This window comes from Harpia harpyja, chromosome 3 (genome assembly GCF_026419915.1).
Source record: "Harpia harpyja isolate bHarHar1 chromosome 3, bHarHar1 primary haplotype, whole genome shotgun sequence".
In the NCBI taxonomy this organism is placed as follows: domain Eukaryota; kingdom Metazoa; phylum Chordata; class Aves; order Accipitriformes; family Accipitridae; genus Harpia; species Harpia harpyja.
The window spans coordinates 68,989,277-69,011,459 of NC_068942.1; the positions used below are offsets into that span (position 1 = coordinate 68,989,277).

Below are 22,183 nucleotides of genomic sequence, written 5' to 3' on the forward strand. Positions count from 1 at the left end.
ATACTTCAATCCAGCTTGCTAAACATAACTGAAAGCTCTATTAAAGCACAAGCTGGCATGCTTGAATCTCTACCATATTAAATTACTTAACTGAGCAAAAATATCGGGAAACACCCCCGCGTTTGCGGCCATCATGCCATTCCCTCCAACGACTTGTACACTGGCTTACTATTTTATACCAGGAACCACATACCGGACATGCAGAATGCTATAGCTGTTTACTCACCTACAAAATACTATGTTTCACTTTATAGTTACAAGCTTACACCAACCAAAAGCAGAAAACACTTGTGAGACATTAAGCTAATACTACTAGCAATTTTCACAGAACAAAGCTGTCAGCTGAAGAGACAGGTGCTTACCTTACATGCTCTTGGAAGGGACAAAGGCAATTTGCTTTCAACTTTATCTCATGAGCAAGCTTAGGTTCCAAGGACAAGTCCATCCAAAAGAGCAGATACCAAGCTTGGGAGAAGAGCAGCCTTGAACTAAGCTGTGAGGGTCAACTTCCAAAAGGAAGAACCAAGCTTGTCCTGACAGCTAAGCATTGCCTTTGGGTAAAAACCCAAATGCCACTTTAGTTCAAAATTTAGGAAGTTGCTAAAAATTAAAGACAAATGCAAAGCACAGCCTCAGCTTAAGCAACTCTAAGCAAGTGTTGCTGGCTAAGAAGGAAGATGAGGAAGGGTTCACGACAAGTTCCGTCTCAGCAGCTGCTGTAGTAACAGGGGGAGGCTCAAACACCGAGGCTGTTTCAGGAGTAGCGTCCTCATATGTAAACAGTTTAAATGGCGGCTGGCTTAAGAGTCAAAGATTTATTCGAACTTTAAAACCCACCTTTTTTCCTCTAAATAGGTTTAATCCCTTTACTTAAGCGGGTTGAAGACTGGCTGAGAAAAGGAAAGAAACCAGAGCACTCTCTTCCTGCCAGAGGAGGACTCTGAGGAGCCACACACCAGCAGAAAGGCTCCCAAGCCAGACCCCTGGAGGTACGGGAAGCTCTGCAAAGCTGAAGAAGTAGGAGTAGGGAGTATTCAAAACGTGTCACACACACACACACAAAAAAAAAGGAATCACATCGCGATGAAAGCAGTTTTAAGCCGTTTGTTTTACTCTGGTTTCTGATCAGCCTCTCGGGGGGGGGGGGGGGGGGGACAAGGGAAAGGAGCGGGAAGACGCGAATGTCACCGCCTCGCTCACTTTAAACCCGGGTTGAAACGAGACCGACCCACCCACGGCGGAGCAGGAGAGCGAGCCGGCCGTGGGCCGCGCAGTGCACGCCGGCCGCCCTCGGCGAGGCGGCGGGAGAGAGCAACGCCACGGCGAGTGGGGAGCCGGAGCGCCGGCCCCCCGCTCCCCCCGCCAGCGGGACGGGGGCTGCAGCTCCCCGGGGCGCGGGGGGGGGGGAAGGGGCGGCGCGGGGCGGGCGCAGCCCCGCACGCGGAGGGGCGTGGCGCGTGGGCGCCCCGCGCGTGGGGTAACGGCCGCCGGGGGAGGGATGAGGCCGGGGCCGGCGCGGCTGCGGGGGGCGGGGGGGGCGGCGAGGCCCGGGCCCGCGGAGCGTGCCCCGGGGCGGTGGGGGAGGGGGCGTCCGGAAAGAGTGGCGCCTCCCGCGGGAAGGGAAACGGCGGCGGGGCCGGCCGCGGCAGAGCGAGGCCGCCGGGAGGGCTGAGGGGAAGGACCCGGGCCCGGGCCCCGGCGGGGCGGGGGGTGTCTCGCCAAGGGGCGACCGGCCCAGGCAGGGGAGGGGGCCGCGGCGAGGCCCCGCCTTACCTCCCGCGCGGCGGCAGCTCCTGCCTCGCCTGCTGGGAGCGGCGCAGAGCCGGAGCCCGAGCCCCTCGCGCCGGACGCCGCTGCCCGCGGGTGGGGGGGGAGGCGGCGGCCGAGCTCGCCCCAGCCCCGCACTCCCGGCCCGGCCCCGCCCGCCGGCCCCACCTCCTCCCTCGCACCGCCGACCACCATTGGCCGAGGCGCGTCCGGCCGGAAAGCCCCGCCCCCTCCAAGACCCACGGCGGCCAATCCCTAGCAACCACCCCTTCTTCCCTTAAAAAGGGCAGGCAGCTCCCCCATTGGCTGAGACTTAACCCACGCCTTCAGATTTCTATTGGCTTTCGCGACTTGCAATCTTCTCTCTCCGGCTTTCTGACTGGCCTGCTCCAAGACTACGGGAGCACGTCGCCCGCCTGCTTCTCGCGTTTAGCCGCCGCTGAAGGGGCCGGGGTTGGCCGGGGCGGGGCGAGGGTGTTGCCGCTTCTCATTGGCCCTTAGGCAGCAGGGGCCTCGTACTCGCGCACTATGCCCTCGTGACGCCGACGTGATGACGCACGAGCGGCCTGGCCTGGTTCCCAAGATGGCGGCGCGCAGGGCGCGGAGGCTGCGCTGTCGTTAGAGGCTTCCGCGCTCCGCTGGGCTTTCCTCTCCCACGCGTGGCCTGTGAGTGCGTCGCGCCTGCCCGGGGCCGCGGGGCGCCGGCGGCCGGGGCCGCCCGCCCTCCCGGGCCGCCCGCCGGCCAGAGCCGGGGCCTGGGGAAAAGGGGAAGGGAGCGGGGAGGCCGGGGCGGGGAGCGAGCGCCTCCCCGGGCACCGGCCGCCGCGTCTGCGGCGGGCGGGCGGGCCGGCCGGCCGGCCGGCCGGGTCTGGGAGGAGCTGCACACACCCCCTCGCCGGTTTGGGGGCTGCAGGGGACGGAGCTGGGCTCTCGGTCGGATGGCTCGTCTGAAGTAGGATGTAAAAGAGCCGGGATTGAGCTCCTGAAGTCTTCTCTGTGTTAATGGGGGGCGTAAAAAGGCAGAAGAAAAACTTTTTATTTTTCTTTTTCGGCCGCTACGGTTTGGATTGGGATGCTTGAGGTGGTTCGTTGAGGATGTTGTCGCGTCGGTGATTTTTATTCCTGATTTTGTAATCAGAAATGCTTTCGTTGCTCGGAGAAGCGGGTCTCGTCGCTTCGGGCGATTTTGGTGTTAAGAGGGTTTTAAACCGTTCAGAGCGTTAGAAAGCAAAATAACTTGTAAAGAAGAAGAACAGTAACAGTTGTAAAAAATAGCGCATTCTTGGTAAATGTGATGCGAGTGTGTGGTCGTGGCACGGCGCTCTTTTGTTGGGTCTGGAGATAGTTTTAAGTAGCCATTCACGTATTTGTGGCAGAGTTTGGATTGGTCTGTGATCGGTACCATTAGTTGTGAAGGTTCTTCCAAAAACAACGTGGAGCAAGGACGGTTTCCTTTATTCTGAAAAAGAGAAACTTTTTGAATTTGAGTGAGATGCTGATTGCAGACATCGTTTTTCTGGCAGTTGATGTGATCTTTCTTCCGTTTTCAGAAGGGAAACATCTGGAAAACTAACAGCTTAATTTTAAGAGTTTTAAGTTTGGGTCTTGCTCTGACTTTTGCTTAGAGCAAATATATTGCATCATATTTTAATCACTATTTGTTATGCGAACCTTTGCAGGTGACTGCAGTAATTTGTGCGTATTATCTGTAGCTTATGGAATTACAGTGAGAGTAGTTTTGTGCCTGAAAGAAATAAAGGCAGCAAGATAGTCTTCATTCTTTACATTGAGGCATGGCTGAACATCAGTCATAACTCAAAACACCAGAAAGTTGCCTGCAGAGCTTTGTGATGTAAATATACCTACCTGAGGTGCTGGTAAACACAGGAGAGTAGCACACTCTTTGAGTGTAATCAACTGCCTTGTTTTTCCGACAACGTTAGATACCACCTTACTTTACAGACTCACATCAATTGTCTTGGTCTTGGTATGTGAAAGAATGCTACCATTGTTACCTTTTTTTCTTCAAGTACAGACCACTTTACAAAGCTTTTTGCCAAGTGGTCGCTGCTATCTTACCAACCAGGGATATTTTCAGGAGACCAAGTATTTAAAGTGCCATTCAGACTGACCTAATGAATGTGTTCCCTAGTTATGAACAGCGAGTTGATCCCCCCCCAACTTTTCAAATCTTGCTGCTACCATCACTGAATTGCTTTTCCCTATTTTGTGGACAAAGTAGGTGAAAGTTGTTCTACTAAGAAGTAGCAGATATTGTTGATAATGCATTCTTGAAGTTTCTTTATTAAACAGATAATAGCAAAGATAACCTGTGTCTATTTGTTTGAATTGATTTTGCAGTATATGGGGAGGATTAAGGGCAAGGTAAACATTACTTGTCTTTGAGCATAGAAAAAGTCCCTTCCAACGGGTAAGACTAAACACTGTTCATCTTTACTCATCTTTGAGCGGGGAGGGGGAAGTCCCCTCCATTTTTAAAGAAATCGTTTTGTCTTTTCTTAAAGGTTCTGAAGCGACTACCTGAAGACTTCATTTTTGAAAACTTAAAAAGCAAGAACAATTCTGTTTTAATAAATGAAGGAGAATAAAGAAAATTCCAGCCCTTCTGTAAACTTGGCAAACCTGGACCATACAAAGCCATGTTGGTACTGGGATAAGAAAGATTTGGCACATACACCGTCACAGCTAGAAGGGCTTGATCCAGCCACTGAGGCACGATACCGCAGGGAGGGGGCCAGATTCATATTCGATGTGGGGACACGTTTAGGGCTGTATCCTTTAAACTCATGTTGGTATGAAATGTCTTTATGAATGGGAGTTTTCAGAATAAAATGTACAAGAAATGTCATGTGTTTAGTTAGCTGTTCAAATGTTTCTTAATCATTAATCAAAAATCTTTTTGAGTTTACTTGCCTTTTGATGTACTGTGTTCCTACACAGTTTTTATCCATTCATTCGATAAACAAGGTTTCAACGGAACCGTTCTAGCAATAGAGAAGGTGATACAGACTTGCCAATTAAGGATAACTTTTGGTAGTTAGGGAAGTCAGTCTCTTACTACATGAATCTACGTAACTTCTCAAATTTTGCATTTTGCATTCATTTGTCTACCTATTTTGAGGCTTCTAACCTCTGCCTCCCCAGTCTTGGGGTTTTTTTTTAGTTCAGGTTGGGATTTACAACTCTGTATATATTAGTAAGTTCTGCTCACTGTCCCACTCTCTCATAGACTGCCACTTAAACTTTTTGCTTCCTATATTCCTATGCTTCTTTTAATCTTCTCAGTTCTTTGTTTAATAAAACCTGTTGAAGATAAAATTTTACTCTTCTCCTTAAGAGAAGAGTAGGGAGGATGTTCAGATTTTATTTGTATTTGTAGGTGTGAATAGTTAGTAACTTTCCTCCACACCAACACTTTAACGTGAAGTGATAATTGTTCTGTTCCTTCAAAATACCTACTGCTGGTTTTGACCTTCTCTGAAGCAGGTATGGTTTAACACGAGGATGACATTGTGTGGATCCTGCTATAAACATGATTGGAACTTCACACGCTTCCAATAAATGCTTTAGATATCAACTTCATCTGGGCTGAATCATAGTATTTACACAGTCTTGAGGTGTTTTGTGGCTTTTTTTTCTGAAGCTCCTGTTTTACTTGCCGTTTTTTCTAACTGGTCATTGAACAGACAGTTACTTGAGGTACTTGAGACAGCAGAATGTATCTTTTCCTTTGTGCATGTTTGGTTTTAAATTTGGTTTGTGCCCTGTTTGAAAGTCCTTATTCTGCACCACAGACATTATGATACTCTAGCAACTGGAATAATTTATTTCCATCGGTTTTATATGTTTCATTCCTTTAAACAATTCCCAAGATATGTAAGTATTTACAGTATTGATGACCTAATACAGTGATTGCACTAGGCATGGACTATTTGAAATGGTGATAAGTCACTTGGGTACTATTGCTGGCCACCACTCTGAATGATGAAAAATCAGCATTTATCTTTTGATCATTACAGTTTAAAATACACTGTTCTTGCTTGTTTACACATTTCTATTTATGCTTAGAAGCATATTTATATTGACATTGCAGTTATGTCTTGCTGATACCGTTCTTTAGAAAGTGTAACAGCTATAGTTCTGGTGCTCCTGTATTGGCTAAAAGAAAAAAAGCAGTGTAATACCATCTTAAAACTGCTTGACAGACTATGCTGAACCAGGACAAATTCTTTGGGTTTCTGACCTTGAAGTAAAGTTGTATAAAATAGACAGTCCTCCAAATTTTGTGTTTTTCCTTTGAGAAAGTAAAAGCTTAAATTAACACTATAATAAAATCAGAAATTAATATGCTCATTAAGTCTTTCCTGGGAAACTTCTGCAGAACTGTTAATGGAAACTGACAGTGCTTTTACAGTGCTATACTGTATTGCACATCTACATGCAGACAACTTTTTGAAAGCACTTTCTTTTTTAGGTGACAGGAGCCTGCTGTCTCTTCCTGGCAGGAAAAGTTGAAGAAACACCTAAGAAATGTAAAGATATAATTAAAACAGCTCGTAGCTTGCTAAATGATGTACAGTTTGGACAGTTTGGAGATGACCCAAAGGTAAAAATACTCATGTTGAAATTGATTTCATCTTATTGTACTCCAGCGAAGTGGCATACATTCATTAGAGCACTAGCTGATTTTCAGTTGTTCTAAATAAAATTATATGTTCAGCATGCATTTATGGCTCTTTTGGGTAATGTGATAGGTAACTAAGAAAATAATTCTTTCTAATACAAGTAGCTATGGGAGCCTACTGGGATAATCATTTGCATTAAAAGTTTACATTTGATTTCATGTAAATTCTGGTGTTATTTTGGAAATTAAAGTAAATTCAAGTAATTCCAGTCAAAGCTGGGAATGTCATCAAGACATAAATCATATTTGACAGTCTTAATGTTGTTTTAGGAAGCAATTAATAGCAAATTTTAAGTCAAGTAATAGAACTACATCTCAAAAGTATTGAGAAACTTCCTGTTTAGAGTATTTGACTTAGCAAAACTATGGTTCTCTCAAAATTTGCGTATTATAAATAGCAGAAGGATCTGAAACTTGGGAGAGAAATGTGGTGAGATCTTACCTTTTTGTTGTGATTTTGTATGTATGGTACTTTCGTGCTGTGTCTGGTTCAGTTCTTTCCTCCATGGAGCAGAAGGAATTTTAAACACCACATCCCCTCTCCTGACAAATAAAAGTGAAGAAAAAGTATCTGGGTTTCAAATAATGTTTTAAGTTGGAGAGATTTCTCTTCTCCTTGGAAACAAACCCTAATCAAGCAGAAGCAAAGATGTTTGCCTGGAGATGCTATGCAGTCATGCTTTATACCAGCATAAAATATTTGTAAGTAAAAGAAGGAATAATATTGTGGTTACCTTGTAACATTCTCTAGGAAGAAGTGATGGTTCTTGAAAGAATCTTACTACAAACAATAAAGTTTGATTTGCAAGTGGAACATCCATACCAATTTCTTCTCAAATATGCCAAACAACTCAAAGGTAAAACATTACAGGGTGAGCAAGTAATGCCTGTTATTGATTTTCAGAAATTGATTTACATTAACAGTGCAAGAATATTCTATTTCAAACTGTTTGTCCTTCCTAATTTTATTTCTTACAACTTTCCTGATTGTTTTTCAGGAGACAAAAATAAAATTCAAAAACTGGTTCAAATGGCATGGACGTTTGTCAATGACAGGTAAGATACTTCTAGAAAACCTTTTGAAAGTGAAATAGTTACTGTTGCTTACTTTATTCTGGGATTAGATATTTCTTTGACAAATGTTTGTTTTCTGCTTGTTATATGTTTTCTTTCTTTCAGTTTTTCTTTGCATCATTGCCATGATAGTTCCATTGAGCAGGGAATCTAGGATGAGTATAGAAGGAGACCATTAAGACCTTTGCAATTTTGTGGTAATGATTTAGTGCTGCATTTAAAAAAAAGCTGCTGTTTGAAAGGGCCAAACCAAATTATAGATCTCTGGGATAGAAGCTGGCTTCTTGCCCAATCTGAGATATATGTGGCACATTCTGAGAAAGGAAGTTAACTTCACAATTCCATCATGTTCGTCAATGGTTTTTTCGTTTTTTTAAAGAGATGTTTTGGTAATAGTAAACTAGCCATTAAATTCAGTGACGAATACAGGTTTTAGCGCTAGCTTTACAGTTTCTTGAATAATGGATTTGCAATACAAGGATCGCATCAATTAATAGGAGTGTGTGTAGAAGCACTTTTCATGTATTGGAAAAAAACCAAAACGACTCGATACACTTTAGTCTTGATAAGGAGGATTCTACAGAGCTAGGCAAGTTAATTCACCAAGGACGGTTAAATTTAATTTTTAATTTCCATAGCAAACCCTTAAGAAAACGTGTAAGTGGCCTGACTATTCAGAAATGCTAAATACATTGCTTTCAGTCATACCTACAGCAGTAGAACACCATTAAAAAAGAGGTGCATTTTTATTAATGTGCCTTATTTGAAGTAGCCCCGTGTGGGTCCAAATTCTGTAGATAGCACCTAAACTCTCCAAATTAATTTGAGCAAAAGGTTGCTTAGCAAGATGTTTACTTCAGCTGCTGCCAGTCTTGCAGGTGATGATTCGACAGGTGGAACAAAAATGTGGCTTGACTGTCACTGTTAAGTTTGTAAGGGAAAACTTATGTTATTTATCCATCAAACTTTGGACTGTACTTGGAATTAGATGGTGTTTAATAATTGAAGAAATTTAATAATTAGAAAAAAATGCACTTCAGGAAAACATTAGTATGAAGTTGGAGTGCTTGTTTCAAATAATACTTATCTCTGGTTTTGAGAGGCTGTCTTGTGCTTACTTAATAGGCACCATATTAGAATTGTACTTGTTTTCTAGGATCCTGGGAAAATAATTCTGTACTTTGCACTACAGGCCTTTAGAATAGGGGGTTCTGTGCTTACACAGCTGCAGTACACCTCCCAAGTAAATGTCATGAAAGTAATAATAAGAAATCAGTGTTTTAAGAGCTAGCTCTTGTGTCTTTTACTGTTTACTGCTGACCTGATTCTGCCAGTGTTTAAGTATCCCACTGGCCTTCAGTTACGTGTAGCCCACTGGAGAGAAAATGGATTTAAACCACTGCCTAGGGTAATATTTTGATACATTTAAAGACATAATAATGAATTCATCAGTGAATTTGCGGAAACTTAACTGGTGAGCTGGATCTAAAATTCTTTAAGCAGATCCTATGTTACAGAATCTATGGAGGAAAAAGAAAGAAAAAAGGGAAAAACAAATTTTGTCATTTAAAATTAATATCAGGAAACAGTAACTGATTATGACAGGAACTTAGTCAATGTCAATAATACCAATAATATCAGTTATTTTAGCATTAGCTTTAACAAAGGCTATTCAAGAGAACCTTTTACAGTTTTTGCAGCTTGACCTCAAACTTGCGTCGTGCTTGACAAGTTGCTTTACAAGTTCATGTTGGCTGTTCTGGGGGGGGGTTGGGTTTATTTAGTACTTGTTTACATTTTATTGAAAAACCTTTGGACACTCTTAAAATGCAGATGTGGGCATCATTCCCTAACCAGTGTAATGCAGTGACAGCACACTCGTGTAGCAGCAAACATGAATGCTGTATTTAGTTAACCCTACAGGTGGAACTACAGTGGGATGTAGCTGCTCAAACCTGGAATATAATGCTGTCTTTTCCCTCTTCCTCCACACCCTTATAGTGTTAGGTTTTCTATTTTTAAACTCCAAACTTGATGTTCCTATGTGGTGTATTGCTTCTGTAGGCATATGCCCTCTGTATTATCTGTGTAAAATTACCTTGTTTCATGATAGCAATAGTGCAGAAACAGTTTAGTTTTGTAAACTCTTTTGCTTAACAAGGCTCTTAACATCTCAGACAATTTTAATTAAAGTGTGGTGGGATTTTTTACCCTGTTAATTATAGCTGTCGTGCATTGAAGTGTTGTACTTTGACAATCAGAATTGTCTTCAGGGTTGTGTTTTGTTTTTTTTTTATATTCCAGTCTCTGCACTACACTGTCACTACAGTGGGAACCTGAGATCATAGCTGTTGCAGTTATGTACTTAGCAGGCCGTTTGTGTAAGTTTGAAATACAGGAATGGACGTCAAAACCAATGTACAGACGATGGTGGGAGCAATTTGTCCAAGATGTTCCTGTTGATGTACTGGAAGGTATGAAACATTTGCCATAAACAGAGAGGAGTGTGTCCTTTAACTGTGTGACCTAGGTCATAAGTAAATGCAAATTGCTTTCTATTTAGGTCTTAGTAAAAATAATCATGTGTAGAGTATGTAACTTCGATCATATGTGCTATGCCTTAACTGGGTTTTAAATTAAACTTATTAGACTGGCTTAGTCTGGAAGCTTATTTAGTTATCATGATTAGTCTTCTAGTCAGTATTTGCTTTATGACTTGTTTAGTTTATAAGACGGATAATTAGCTGCTAAGTTGTCATGGTGTGCGTTTTCTATTTTTTTAATGATTCCCTCCTCCCCATTTTAAATAAGCAGCTCTACAAACACTGGAACTAATGGAGCCTGGTTTCCAGTAGTTTTCTCATTGATGATTGACCTCTTTAACCAAATTATGCTAGGTTGTTAGGGTTTTTTTATGGTGTACCACGACTGAGGAACAGATTGTGGGGATGAATTCTGGTGTGTGTGTGAATTCTGGTAGGGGATGAATTATGGATCTTTTTCATCAATACAGATATCTTAGTACTATTCCTTTTGTGTGTATATATTGCTCATATTTACCTGTTGCTTGCCCTCTTGAGGGAGAGAACCCCAGGAAGTTAATAAAATAAAGCAGGACCTTTCTTGACTCTTGTTAAGTAAATTGTGGTTATGTGGCCACTAATTTGTCTTCACTAAAATTTTTACTGACTTACCTGGTACAAACGTCAGGCTAAGCATACTTCTAGTTCCGTAAATTGCTTTAGAAACCTTCTTTAAAAATCGATGCTTGTCACAATCTGGCATTGGGTTCTATGGAGTTTTTAAGTGAAACAGTATGTGTTGCTGTTCAGGTGGTTTAGCCTTTGTTGCTCTTAGAACTTTTAGGTGAATACCCTACAGTTCTGATGATTTCTTAAATGGTACCTGTTCTGTTTGTATTACAGTTTTTTTCAGAGTCCCTTCAGTTTCTGATAGATCCTCTGCTGAATCCTTGTCAAAGAGAGTTGTAGAATGAGAATCTCTCTCCAGTTTCTGCTACTGCATTAGTGAATGTTCATGGAAAAAACTCATTTAGCTTTTCTAGAAGGGTTTTCTTTTCCTTGAGTGCTGCTCTTGCACCTGGTTATCAGTTGGTCCTACACATTTTCTTACAGACCTTTAGCTCCTAACGTGTTGGAAAAATAATTTAGTACTAGTCCTTAGTTTCCTGAAACTTTTTTGACTGGCCTAACTAGACATGTATGTTTTAACATACAGTGAGAAGGTGGGTGAAAGATTGTATTACTGTCCTGTTGTTACACGGTTACCTGGCTCTCCAAGCACACAATAATGACATATAGTATATTAATACCAAGACACTTTGTTCTTCTTCTGGAAGGAGTGCTATAGAATCATAGAATCTTTTGAGTTGGAAAAGATCTTTAAGATCATCAAGTCCAACTGTTAACCTTAACAGTGCCAAGTCCACCACTAAACCATGTCCCTAAGCACCACATCTACAAGTCTTTTAAATACCTCCAGGGATGGTGACTCAACCACTTTCCTTGGCAGCCTGTTCCAACACTTGACAACCCTTTCGGTGAAGAAATTTTTCCTAATATCCAATCTAAATCTCTCCTGGCACAACCTGAGGCCATTTCCTCTCATCCTATGGCTTGTTACTTGATAGAAGAGACCAACACCCACCTCGCTACAACCTCCTTTCAGGTAGTTGTAGAGAGCGACAAGGTCTCCCCTCAGTCTCCTTTTCTCCAGGCTGAACAACCCCAGTTCCCTCAGCCGCTCCTTATAAGCCTTGTGCGCTAGACCCTTCACCAGCTTCATTGCTCTTTGGACATGCTCCAGCACCTCAATGTCTTTCTTGTAGTGAGAGGCCCAAAACTGAACACAGTACTCAAGATGTGGCCTCGCCAGTGCCAAGTACAGGGGAATGATCACCTCCCTGCTCCTGCTGGCCACACTATTTCTGATGCAGGCCAGGATGTCGTTGGCCTTCTTGGCCACCCGGGCATACTGCCGGCTCACATTCAGCCAGCTGTCAACCAGTACCCCCAGGTCCTTTTCTGCTGGACAGCTTTCCAGCCACTCTTCCCCAAGCCTGTAGCGTTCCATGGGGTTGTTGTGACCCAGGCACAGGACCTAACATTTAGCCTTGCTGAACCTCATACAGTTGGCCTCAGCGCATCGATCCAGCCTGTCTAGATCCCTATACATTTATATATTGTTCAGCATAGGCAGAAGAAACTCAGAAATGCAAGTATAAATTGAAAAATAGTCTGTTTTAAAAAAGTCAAGTAATATTTGCAATGAATTCTTCTGAAGTTGATGTCCAGTAAAAAGCTTAGTTGATAATTGTGTATTAAATATACACTTGCATGTTAATGGGGGTATAATATTTTGGATTTTTTTTTTTTTTTTTTTTAAGACATCTGTCATCAGATCCTGGATCTATACTCACAGGGAAAACAGCAAATGCCTCATCATACTCCTCACCAGTTGCAGCAGCCACCATCTCTTCAACCTACACCCCAGGCACCTACAGTACAGCAATCGCAGCAGTCCCAGAGTTCAGAGCAATCACAGACTCAGCAGCAAAAAGAGTCACAACAGTCAGCACAACAACAGCAGCAGCAGCAGCAGCAAACACAAGCACAGCAATCTAAAAAGCCCTCTCCCCAGTCAAGTCCTCCTAGACAGATTAAAAGACCAGCAGTAAGTTTAACTTTGAACTTTAACTTGCGTTTTATTTTCAAGCTGATCTGATGTCCATTTGATTTAAAGGCTGCAGTGTGCAGCAGACTGCGGTTAGCTTTAAGCATGAGCCTAGTAATTAATTTTGTATGGTAGACTTACATTGGTTATATGGCAGGTATGTTAGTGTAGAACAGCCTTTCCAGTTTTGGCATACCACATTCTTACTGCACTTGAGGCAAAACCAGTGGAGAGACTTTCAAGTCAGCATGAGCTATTAGGGTTCTAATTGTTTGTGGTTCTGTGCTATCAAATTTTGTTTTTGCTATTAAGCAGGCTTGTTTTAGGGAAGGCCTCTTGTGCCATACATGAATGTAGAGATGTGCACAGTGATGATGAAGACATTATTTGACTCTCTGGTCTTTGATTACAAATGTAAAAGAATGGTGACTTCTAAAAGTATGTCAAAATTCTTAGAAAAAGTCTTTCAAAATGATCAAATAACAGTGGAAGCCCATAAATGCATCATACATTAAAGTCTCACTTTGTATTATCACCTCATCATTGACAATAAGAAGGTACACTGGCAGTTGGATAATATCACAAGTACTCTGAGTGCTTTTCCACAGTCATCAAGTTCAAATGAAGCTTTCAGACTTTAATTTACACTTTTTGTGGTTTTTTTCTCACTTGCAAGTTATCAAAAAAAAAAAAAAGCGTTAAAGTGTTACCCAAATCTTCTTGCATGTACTTAGTAAGAAGAGTGCCTTCAGAAGTAAAATCTTTGCAACAAGTCCATTTAGGAAGTAAATTTTGTACAGCTTTTACAGCTTTTGCTCTAATTTGTAATTAATGCATGCCCAAACTAGAGACAGACATCAAGAGGAAAAAAAAAACCAACCAAAACCAAAAAGCCAGGAAAAAGCAACAAATGATAGAATGAAATGGAATTGGAAGAGTGCAGCATCTTCATAATAGCAGCCTCCCAAAAAAGAGAAAAAATTAACTCTGTAAAACATTGGTCTTGTAATTGCAAAATATAGCCTACTACTAGAGGAAAAAAATCTGCACTGAAATATGTAGTTCTTGCACTGAACTTTAGAGTTACTCAGCATAGAAAGCTGATAAAATGTGTTAATTAGCTTGAAAGTTGGGAGAGCTCTTTATAGGTAATGCATATTTCTTTTCATACTTTTTCTGCCATCAGCACAAATTCTGCTTGGGTTGTCAGATCTGTAGGGCAGGGAACTCTTTTCTCATTTTTCTTCAGCAAAAATGCCTGGGACAGTTTGGCATATCAGAAACTGTAAATAATGACTTTGGATTTTTCTGCGTGTGTCCATCTGACTGTAAGTTGTTATGAATGCTTGTTCATTCATGTGAAGGCTCTACCTCTACAGTACTACTGATTTCACCTCATCCCATGTGTTAATGAGCTACCTCATGGAAAAAAGTGATGCCTTTTGCATGAATAGTATCTGTTGTTCTTTAACAAATGCCTCTGGTCAAGCCCTCAGAGCAACTTGCCTTTTCTTGAAATTAAGTTTGAGGTTCATCACCTAATAATTAAGGAAGTGAATAGTACAGATAAAAAGGTAAGTCCTGGTGCCCTGTAGGCATCCAGAAAAAATAAACAGCAAAGCGTGACTCAGTAGGGTTTTTGTAGGAGAACAGCACAAACAGCATGAATTTGAGAAAAGCAAATGATCTGAAATCTTTCTTTCTCCAGAAAGCAGTCTATGAGAACAAGATGTGTAGTGATTGAAAGATTTACTTGGTGCTTCTAAAATGTTCTTCAGTTAGATGTACCATAAACCTTACTTAAAATGTTTGCCCCATTCTATAAATAGGGCTTTGCATGACTTGTTCTTTGGTTTGTACAGAATGTAAATACACTTTGTTCCTGGAGGCCAGATTTTCCATTTACATGAACTCTTATAACTCCATTACCTTCTACTGAGCCAAGATACTTTCAAGCAGCTGAGGCATTGGCCCATGACTTACAGACCCATACCAGATGTCTAAAGCATCTGCAGATCCTCTACATCTCTGGTGGTGAAGAGCACTTGAACATTCAGTTGACTTCACTAAAAATATACTGGTGAATCATTAGATGTAAATAATATATTTAGTTTGATTAAACTAGAAATTGTTAGTGGGAACAATTTTAATGCACATAGAAACAGCACTAAAAGAACAGTTCTGTTGTGGTATGGATTGAGCTTATTATGAAAGTACTAAATAACAATCAGCATGCTAATAAATAATGTTGACCCTTGGATGTCATGGCTGGAGCAATACAAACTACAGTGCAGTAGAAGGACCAAAAGAAAGCTCATCTCTATTTTAGCAGCTGCCATTATTAGAGAAGTGATTTAAACTTTATAGGCTTTGATTTTGTTGCTTCTTGATATTTTTTTTTTTCCTTCAGCATAAATACAGCTTAAACTGATGTTTGGTTTTCTGTCTGCTTGTTCCATTCTAATGTTGTACCTCAGTGACATTATTTTCTGAACATTGCTCCATGTTAACAAATGTGCAATAATTTAATTGCTTGCCACTTGAAGTGATCAACTGACTTCGCAGAATGAGTGATTTTTTGGAAATGTTGCAATACATAGTGGAGACTTGCTTCTATTTGAAAGTGCAGGGAGATCTGATGTTTGCATGCAGTTTTACAGACAACGAATTTAGCGCTAGAAAATCGAGAAAGGACCACCCAATTAAAATGAAGGCAGCAGATGAGTCTGTGAGAGTCACCAAGAAAAGTATGTATGTTTGGAATGGGAAGATAAAATAAAGATTGTCCTTAAAAAGCAGGAAGGCAGCCAGAAGGTGACTGGAGATGCATTGAAATGACTATCAAAGCAGTATAAGAATGAGGTAGCCTCAGGCAGGCCTTGGCCAAGTCAAGCAAAAATCTTGAGAATACTCATCAGAATTAAGGAAAATCCATTGTTCAAGTTGGAGTGAAATATATGTCCATTCTTGCTGTGGAAATTAAAGTGATGGGAACTGAGCAACAGTTTGTGAAGGTAAAGCCACTAGAGGTAAATAGTCCCTTAAAAAACCCCTTTCATTCAAAAGCTATGTACTGTACCCCTCTGACTTTTATCATTAATTTTAAATACATTTGTAACTAAGCTTATTGTATTTAAAATTTCAGTTAGGTTTTCTGCTTTTTTCAAAGACCATCAGCTAGCCATCTTAGTTGGACTAAGTAAGCTGGAAAGATTTTTCTTACTCCCTTGTCTGTGATTCTTTAAAACACCACAACAAAACGGCAAAACCAAAACCCCAACCAAAAACTTGCGATTGGAAGGATGATGTGAGGTTTTGGGGGTTTTGCTCAGCGTGCATAAATTTTTCTTCTGGCGTAACATTTGGCTTTTATACAATGCTTTCCATCTGAAGGCTTCTGAAATGTTTTGCACTGAGCAACACTTTCACTGCCCTCCTGTCCTGGTAAATAAAGCATAAAGGCCTGAAGTGATTTTGGCAAAGGTTGAATGACAGGTCAAAGCAGAATCGGGAACAGAGGCCAAGTCTCTTGCTTTCAGCTCAGTGAGCAGTGTACCAGACCATGACGTATGTGCAGTGGATGATAAATAAATTAAACGAGATGTAATACTCAACAGTGAGAACAGCAGGAAATGCTGTATCTAAAATAGCTGCTATTTTTTCAGTCTTTTCATTCTGCCAGTTAAGCTGGGCTTTCCCAATGTGATTTGACTTTGTTCAGTGTTTGTGTTGCATCTGTCTAAAGAGACTGGACATTATTAACCTCTTAATAAAAATATAGGAACAAATAAAGGGTTTGTCCTGCTTCCTTTTACGGGAGGGAGGAGGAAACTGGTTCCGAGTTGGAAACTGGTTCTGGTTTAGTCAGATCTGTACAAAAGCTCTTCAGCAGGCTGTAAGTTGTTTCTATTTTGCTCGGTTGTTACCATTTTAAAATGCTTTGTATTTTGCAATGGCTTTTTTTTTTTTTTTTTAAACAGGCTGTATCTCCAAAAGAAGAAACAAAGACATCAGGTAAATGTTAATATTCTATTCATGTTAATATTCTATTGCTTTCATTTTACTATTTTAACCAGAATAATTCATTTGCTGACATGTGCTTAGTTTGTTTGCTTACAGGCTTGGCAGTTCTAAACTATTTTGATCCTAATAATGTGTCTTTAAATATATACTGTAACTATTTTTAAAATGTTCCTAGCTGCAAAACTTGAAAAAATGGAGTATAACTGTGCCCCAAGAGTCCCTTGATACAGTCTGTACAGTAGAAGTCTTGCTAAACTACTCGACTCTCAATTTATAACTCCATGTATCATTTAGAGTAGTTCTTCAGCAAGCTGTGGGACCTTGAAGTGACTGAAGGTACCATGTCATTAAATAGCTGCACTAATAAGTCGTCTGTTGGTAATCAGTGACATTTGTAATTAGTTGTTGGCACGGCTGCCAGTAAAGGGCATTTTGTATCAATATGTAGTCTAGCTTAAGAAATGCTTCACAGCTTGAACTTGTAGGCATGTGTTCCTTTGGAAGACTTGTATGTGATACTTGATGCCACTTTATTTATACAAAGGTCTTGATTTTAGTTTTCTTTATTAAACATACCTAGTATATAGGATTTCCACTGTACTTTTGTATATGATATGGTAATCATTAGCATGAGACTAGAGTTGGAATTTGGAAAATATTGCAGAGCAATAGCCAATTAGGAACTTCCAAATGTTTTTTAGAACCACCACCACCATCTAAAATTCCTAAAATTGAAACTTCACATCCACCAATACCTCCTGCACATCCACCTCCAGGTAAGCTTTTATTTTCTTAAACACATTTACTCTTGCCGTTAATTGCCTTGCTTTTCATTCAGATGGTGGTAACGGTGTGGGGGCAGGGGTTGTAGCCTTAATTAATCAGCTTGGCAAGTAAAAGCATTTCCAGACAGAAGCAAAAAAGTTATGATGGAAACAAGACTATACTAGGTGGACAAAGGCAAAACAAAGCTGTGACTGTTAAAGGCCTAGAAGAGTAAAACTAATTGTCACTAGCAGGCAAAAAGGGACTTATAATATGGCATCTGCCATCCTTTTGAGAACATATTACTAGAGTAGCTTCCAGCTGTCCTGTAGAAGTCCTCCATGTTACATCTTTAGTATAGAAATTCTGCAGGTGTGTAACTTCTAAACAATAAGGGGGATACTTTCTTTGCTGTGTCGCAAAAGAGGACTTTCATCTGCCAGAGAACTTTTAACACTGCACACATGCCTTATGTTTGCAAAATAAACTGTACTGTAGCAAAAATGTGCTTCCAGCACCTTGATGCATTAGCTGTCCTTCCAGTGACCCTTAAATATGACATAAATATTTTATAGACCATGGTCTATAATGTAACTGTAAGATGACAGCTTCTAACAGGGAACTACAAGAGAGAAAAACAGTCCTCTGAAATATAGTAGGACCATTTTTCCCGCTTGTTAAAATCTAATTAAGAAGGGAGGGGTTCTTCTAAATATCATGTTCATTATTCCTTCAGTTGTTAAATCTTGAATGCACATCTTGCATCCAGAATGATTCTGAAAATGAGCAAACGGGGAAATTATTGCCTGCTATAATTTAGGAGCTGGAAGTTATTGAAATCATAGGTACCACAGCCAGCATACCCACCTTGCATGATACAATTATGTAGCTGTCCTAGGGGACAATTTTGCTGTTAAAATTATAACTGCTTAGATAAGGTAAATCCTATTTAGACAGGTAATGAATTTGTTTCCCTTGTTATCTAAAAATCTTCCTCTTAGATTTTCTTTATACAAGCAAATCATTGTATAAGCACTGAAAGATTTTAAGAACAGTCTTTAGAGGCCAGCTCTTGTCTTTTGGGGCTCTGAGGAAGAATCAGGTGAAAACTAAGAATGTTTATTGATCAAATGAATAGAAGTACTAGAAGGAGGATTTATCTCAAATTCCGTTTAGCATTGTCAGTTTAGTTGTTGCATGTCACTGGAAATGACTGCCCTGTATCTGCTTCTAAATAGCTTTTCTTAGTGAACAGTTTTAGATGTTTATATATACAAGCAAGGTGGATGTCAAGATGGCTCAAACTCTTTTGTTGGGCATTTTAATACTGACTGTATGACCATACAGAGATGTTGCCATTAGGTCAGTCGTCTTATTGTGGTATTCCTTACTTCATAATGTCTGCGTTAAGAGGAAAAAAACAACAAAAAAATTAAGATTCTTATTTAAAGAGAAGACAGCTTAAAGCATGTTCTTCCCAGAAATGGCCAAGTATAATTCTGTAAAATTCTGACCTTTTTATGAACTTCCCCAGACTGTCAGGTACTGACTTCCCTGAAACTAATCAGTGGAACAAAGCTGATCAGATTTCATGTCCCAAGCAATCTATTGCACTGTCTTACTTAGTTACCCTCCAGTTTTCTTTTTTCTTTCTTGTGGTAAACAGGTTTAGAACTGAGTGTTAAAGACTTGAGACTTTGGCCTGTATTCTCAAATAATATTTCCCAACATGGGAGGCAGGTGAAGTGCAGAGAGTAATCCACCTCCTGGAGTATAAAAGAGGTAGAAAGGAGGCCTGGACTAAAGAAGATTGAAGCATTGATCAAAAGATTTTTGGTATCTTGGGTCCCACGACTTTTTAAATCTGCTAGTTGTGATTCTGTCCATCCAGTCTGCTAATTTCTGCTTATTGTAGAACAATATTTAAATTATAAGAAAATAGTAATAACAAAAGATGTATTTAACTCTTTGAATGGGAAAAGCTAACCTTGGAGCTTTGTTAGGCAGCTTAGTTATTTTCTAGTGCCATAAGAAGGTCTGACTGGATACCATATGGCATTCAGAGACTTAGAGAATTGAGTCCTCTTTTGATATGTTAACTGGAAGAAAAATGTAAAGTATTCAGAAGCTGTTATTGCCACTATCCTTCAAAAAAATAAATTAAATTTTCTTTTCCAGAGCGCAAGCCTCCTTTGACAACTGCAGTTTCAATGGGAGAAGCAGAGCAATCTACTACTGTGGACTCAGTAGATATGCCAAAGGTCCAGATTCCTCCCCCTGCTCATCCTGCCCCAGTACATCAACCCCCACCTCTGCCGCATCGTCCCCCGCCCCCACCCCCCACCAGTTATATTACAGGGATGTCTACTACAAATTCTTATATGTCAGGGGAGGGTTATCAAAGTCTTCAGTCAATGATGAAAACAGAAGGACCAACTTACGGAGCTTTACCACCGGCTTATGGACCACCAACTCATCTACCATATCATCCGCATGTCTATCCTCCCAACCCTCCACCACCAGTTCCACCTCCACCCCCTACTTCATTCCCCCCACCCAATATTCCACCTCCTACTCCTGGATATCCTCCTCCACCTACATACAACCCTAACTTCCCACCTCCAAGACTGCCTCCAACTCATGCAGTACCACCTCATCCACCTCCAGGGCTGGGAATGCCACCAGCTAGTTACCCCCCGCCTACTGTTCCCCCAGGTGGACAGCCACCTGTACCACCTCCAATTCCACCACCTGGTATGCCACCTGTAGCAGGACTTGGACGTGCTACATGGATGAGATAGCATGAGGTAATTTGCACGATATCCCGTTGACTAGGCAGGAGTAGCTAGCCAAAACCTACTTTGTAAAGATGAAGAGGAGGGTAATTTGTATAATTTAGATGAAGAAACGAGGAGGTGAAATGAAAATTTAGCTGATCTGTTTGCAGCATTGTTTATGGTGAGTTATATAGGCTTCTAGATTTTAATCAGCTTTGCAGTATCTATTCTAACTTTATACATTTGACTTAAGTTTAAATTGTCTTGAGTTACTCCAGCACTGGATTACTTCGTACTAGCAAAACCAGCCATATTGGCTCAATTATATCAGTAAGAAAAAAATTTCCTTCTAGAAATCAGTGCCTATTTTTGAGTATCAAAATAGCCAGATACCATGAAATTTGATCTATAATAAGAAACTTCATTTTTAGTAATAATTAAAACAACACCATGTCAAGCATAAAAGCTACTTTATTTAAGAGAGATTCTGAATGCTAGCTGACTGGAATAATTTTTGAGGTGTTTGCCTTGCTGATATTTTTGTTTGGAATGTACTGGTATCTTAAAGTATTGTATGTTTACACCTATTTGCAAATTCCTGTACATAATATATATATTTTCTAAGTGTGAAAGTCTGAATGTAACAACCTACTGTGATGTACATCCTGGTTATAAATGGGACTACTTCGTTCACATCTACCCAAATAAAATTGATTCTGAATTTAGTGGATTTCCAGTTTTTTCAATTAGTTCAGAATTCATAACTATGGTACTTACTGCAAGATATTTCAGGGGTGGTCTCCCAAATCTTATTCATCAGTTTATTTAAAAAGAATGTATTTTATTTTATTCAACTAGAAGTATACACTATCACAATCAATCTCTTACTTCATTTTTACTAAAATATTTCAAATGAATGTTTTACACACATTATCAAAAAAATCTGTACTATTACTTTCCCTCCCCAAAAAAGCCAGAGTGGTTCAATAATAGGTAAAAACGCGTGCTAAGGTCTAAAGAATTTTGCTATATACACAACAGCAGGTGCTAACTTTTCCAGTTCTTTGTAAATCATATACAGAAAATATAGCAGGGCTGTAAGATCACAGGTTTAACAGAAATCAAACTTTAAACTGATTTCTAAAGCAGCACAAATAGACTTTCCCCACATTATGAAAAATATACAATTTTATCACTTTACAGTCATGCACTTTGAAAAAGATCAGTAGTACTCTTCCCCCACAGCTTCTAAAAAGATAAAAGGTCACTTTAACACTGATTTCTTTTAATATCTAATATTTGGATAAAAATGTGCCATTCTTAAACAAGGTTGTGCTCAGCAGTCTTAATCAAGGTGCAAAGAGCCAACTGAAGCTGGTTATACTGCAGCATTTCAGAAACTGTTACAGAAATGCCGCTTACTTCAGTCACTCCAACAAAAGTCAAAGATGTGATTTTACTTTCTTTAAGCAAGCAAAGTCCATCTGTAAACAGTGGATGCTTTCTTTGCCAGAAGATTGCAGAACCCAGGGCTTCAATCTTGAGGAAATTAACTTGGACTATTGCCCCAAATATATCAATTTAATGGCTGCTATTTCAAGGGATGCTCCCCTCCAACTTCATATACAAAGCTCCTTGGGTAGTCTTCACTGAAGACTTAGCGCGTAAGTGAGTGAATGTAAATATGCATATAAAACATCTTTTTAGACAACTGAAAATTCAGCACCCAAGTCATCCTGTAAAGTCATTGAGCGTCATTTTACTCCAGGAAGACACTTTATAGCTCAAATGGAGCTAAGTATGAAGAGTAGCAAGCCTAAAAACTCCCAAACAATAACACCCCAATGTACAGCACTGTCGTGTTCTTCTGCAAAGTCAG

General features: G+C 40.5%; 2 protein-coding genes across 5 annotated transcripts in view; one reads left to right on the plus strand and one right to left on the minus strand.

Moving 5' to 3' along the window:
- SETD3 (SET domain containing 3, actin histidine methyltransferase) overlaps window positions 1–1,928 on the minus strand; it is a 64,567-nt gene extending 62,639 nt beyond the window's left edge. The window contains exon 1 of one of the 2 annotated variants that reach the window (XM_052783120.1): window positions 1,774–1,928. Coding sequence is in view for 1 of the 2 variants with exons in the window: in XM_052783118.1 (XP_052639078.1) it covers window positions 363–445 (83 nt within the window). In the remaining variant the exon portion in view is untranslated. Of the gene's footprint in view, window positions 1–362; window positions 519–1,773 lie in introns of those variants that run through there. The other variant, XM_052783118.1, reaches the window with a different exon arrangement.
- Window positions 1,929–2,264: 336 nt separating this feature from the next.
- Window positions 2,265–21,029, plus strand: CCNK (cyclin K). Of its 3 annotated transcripts, XM_052783122.1 has the most exons (12): window positions 2,300–2,433; window positions 4,129–4,198; window positions 4,293–4,559; window positions 5,583–5,664; window positions 6,263–6,394; window positions 7,224–7,329; window positions 7,471–7,528; window positions 9,851–10,020; window positions 12,453–12,739; window positions 16,720–16,753; window positions 17,464–17,538; window positions 19,706–21,029. In XM_052783122.1, exons 3-12 carry the CDS (start codon window positions 4,363–4,365, stop codon window positions 20,326–20,328), a joined length of 1,764 nt encoding a protein of 587 aa, XP_052639082.1. In that variant the 5' UTR covers window positions 2,300–2,433; window positions 4,129–4,198; window positions 4,293–4,362; the 3' UTR covers window positions 20,329–21,029. The 3 variants fall into 3 exon arrangements, with proteins under 3 accessions (XP_052639081.1, XP_052639082.1, XP_052639084.1); XM_052783121.1 differs by lacking the exon at window positions 4,129–4,198 and having other exon boundaries at window positions 2,265–2,433; XM_052783124.1 differs by lacking the exons at window positions 2,300–2,433; window positions 4,129–4,198; window positions 5,583–5,664 and having other exon boundaries at window positions 4,428–4,580.
- Window positions 21,030–22,183: the final 1,154 nt, after the last annotated feature.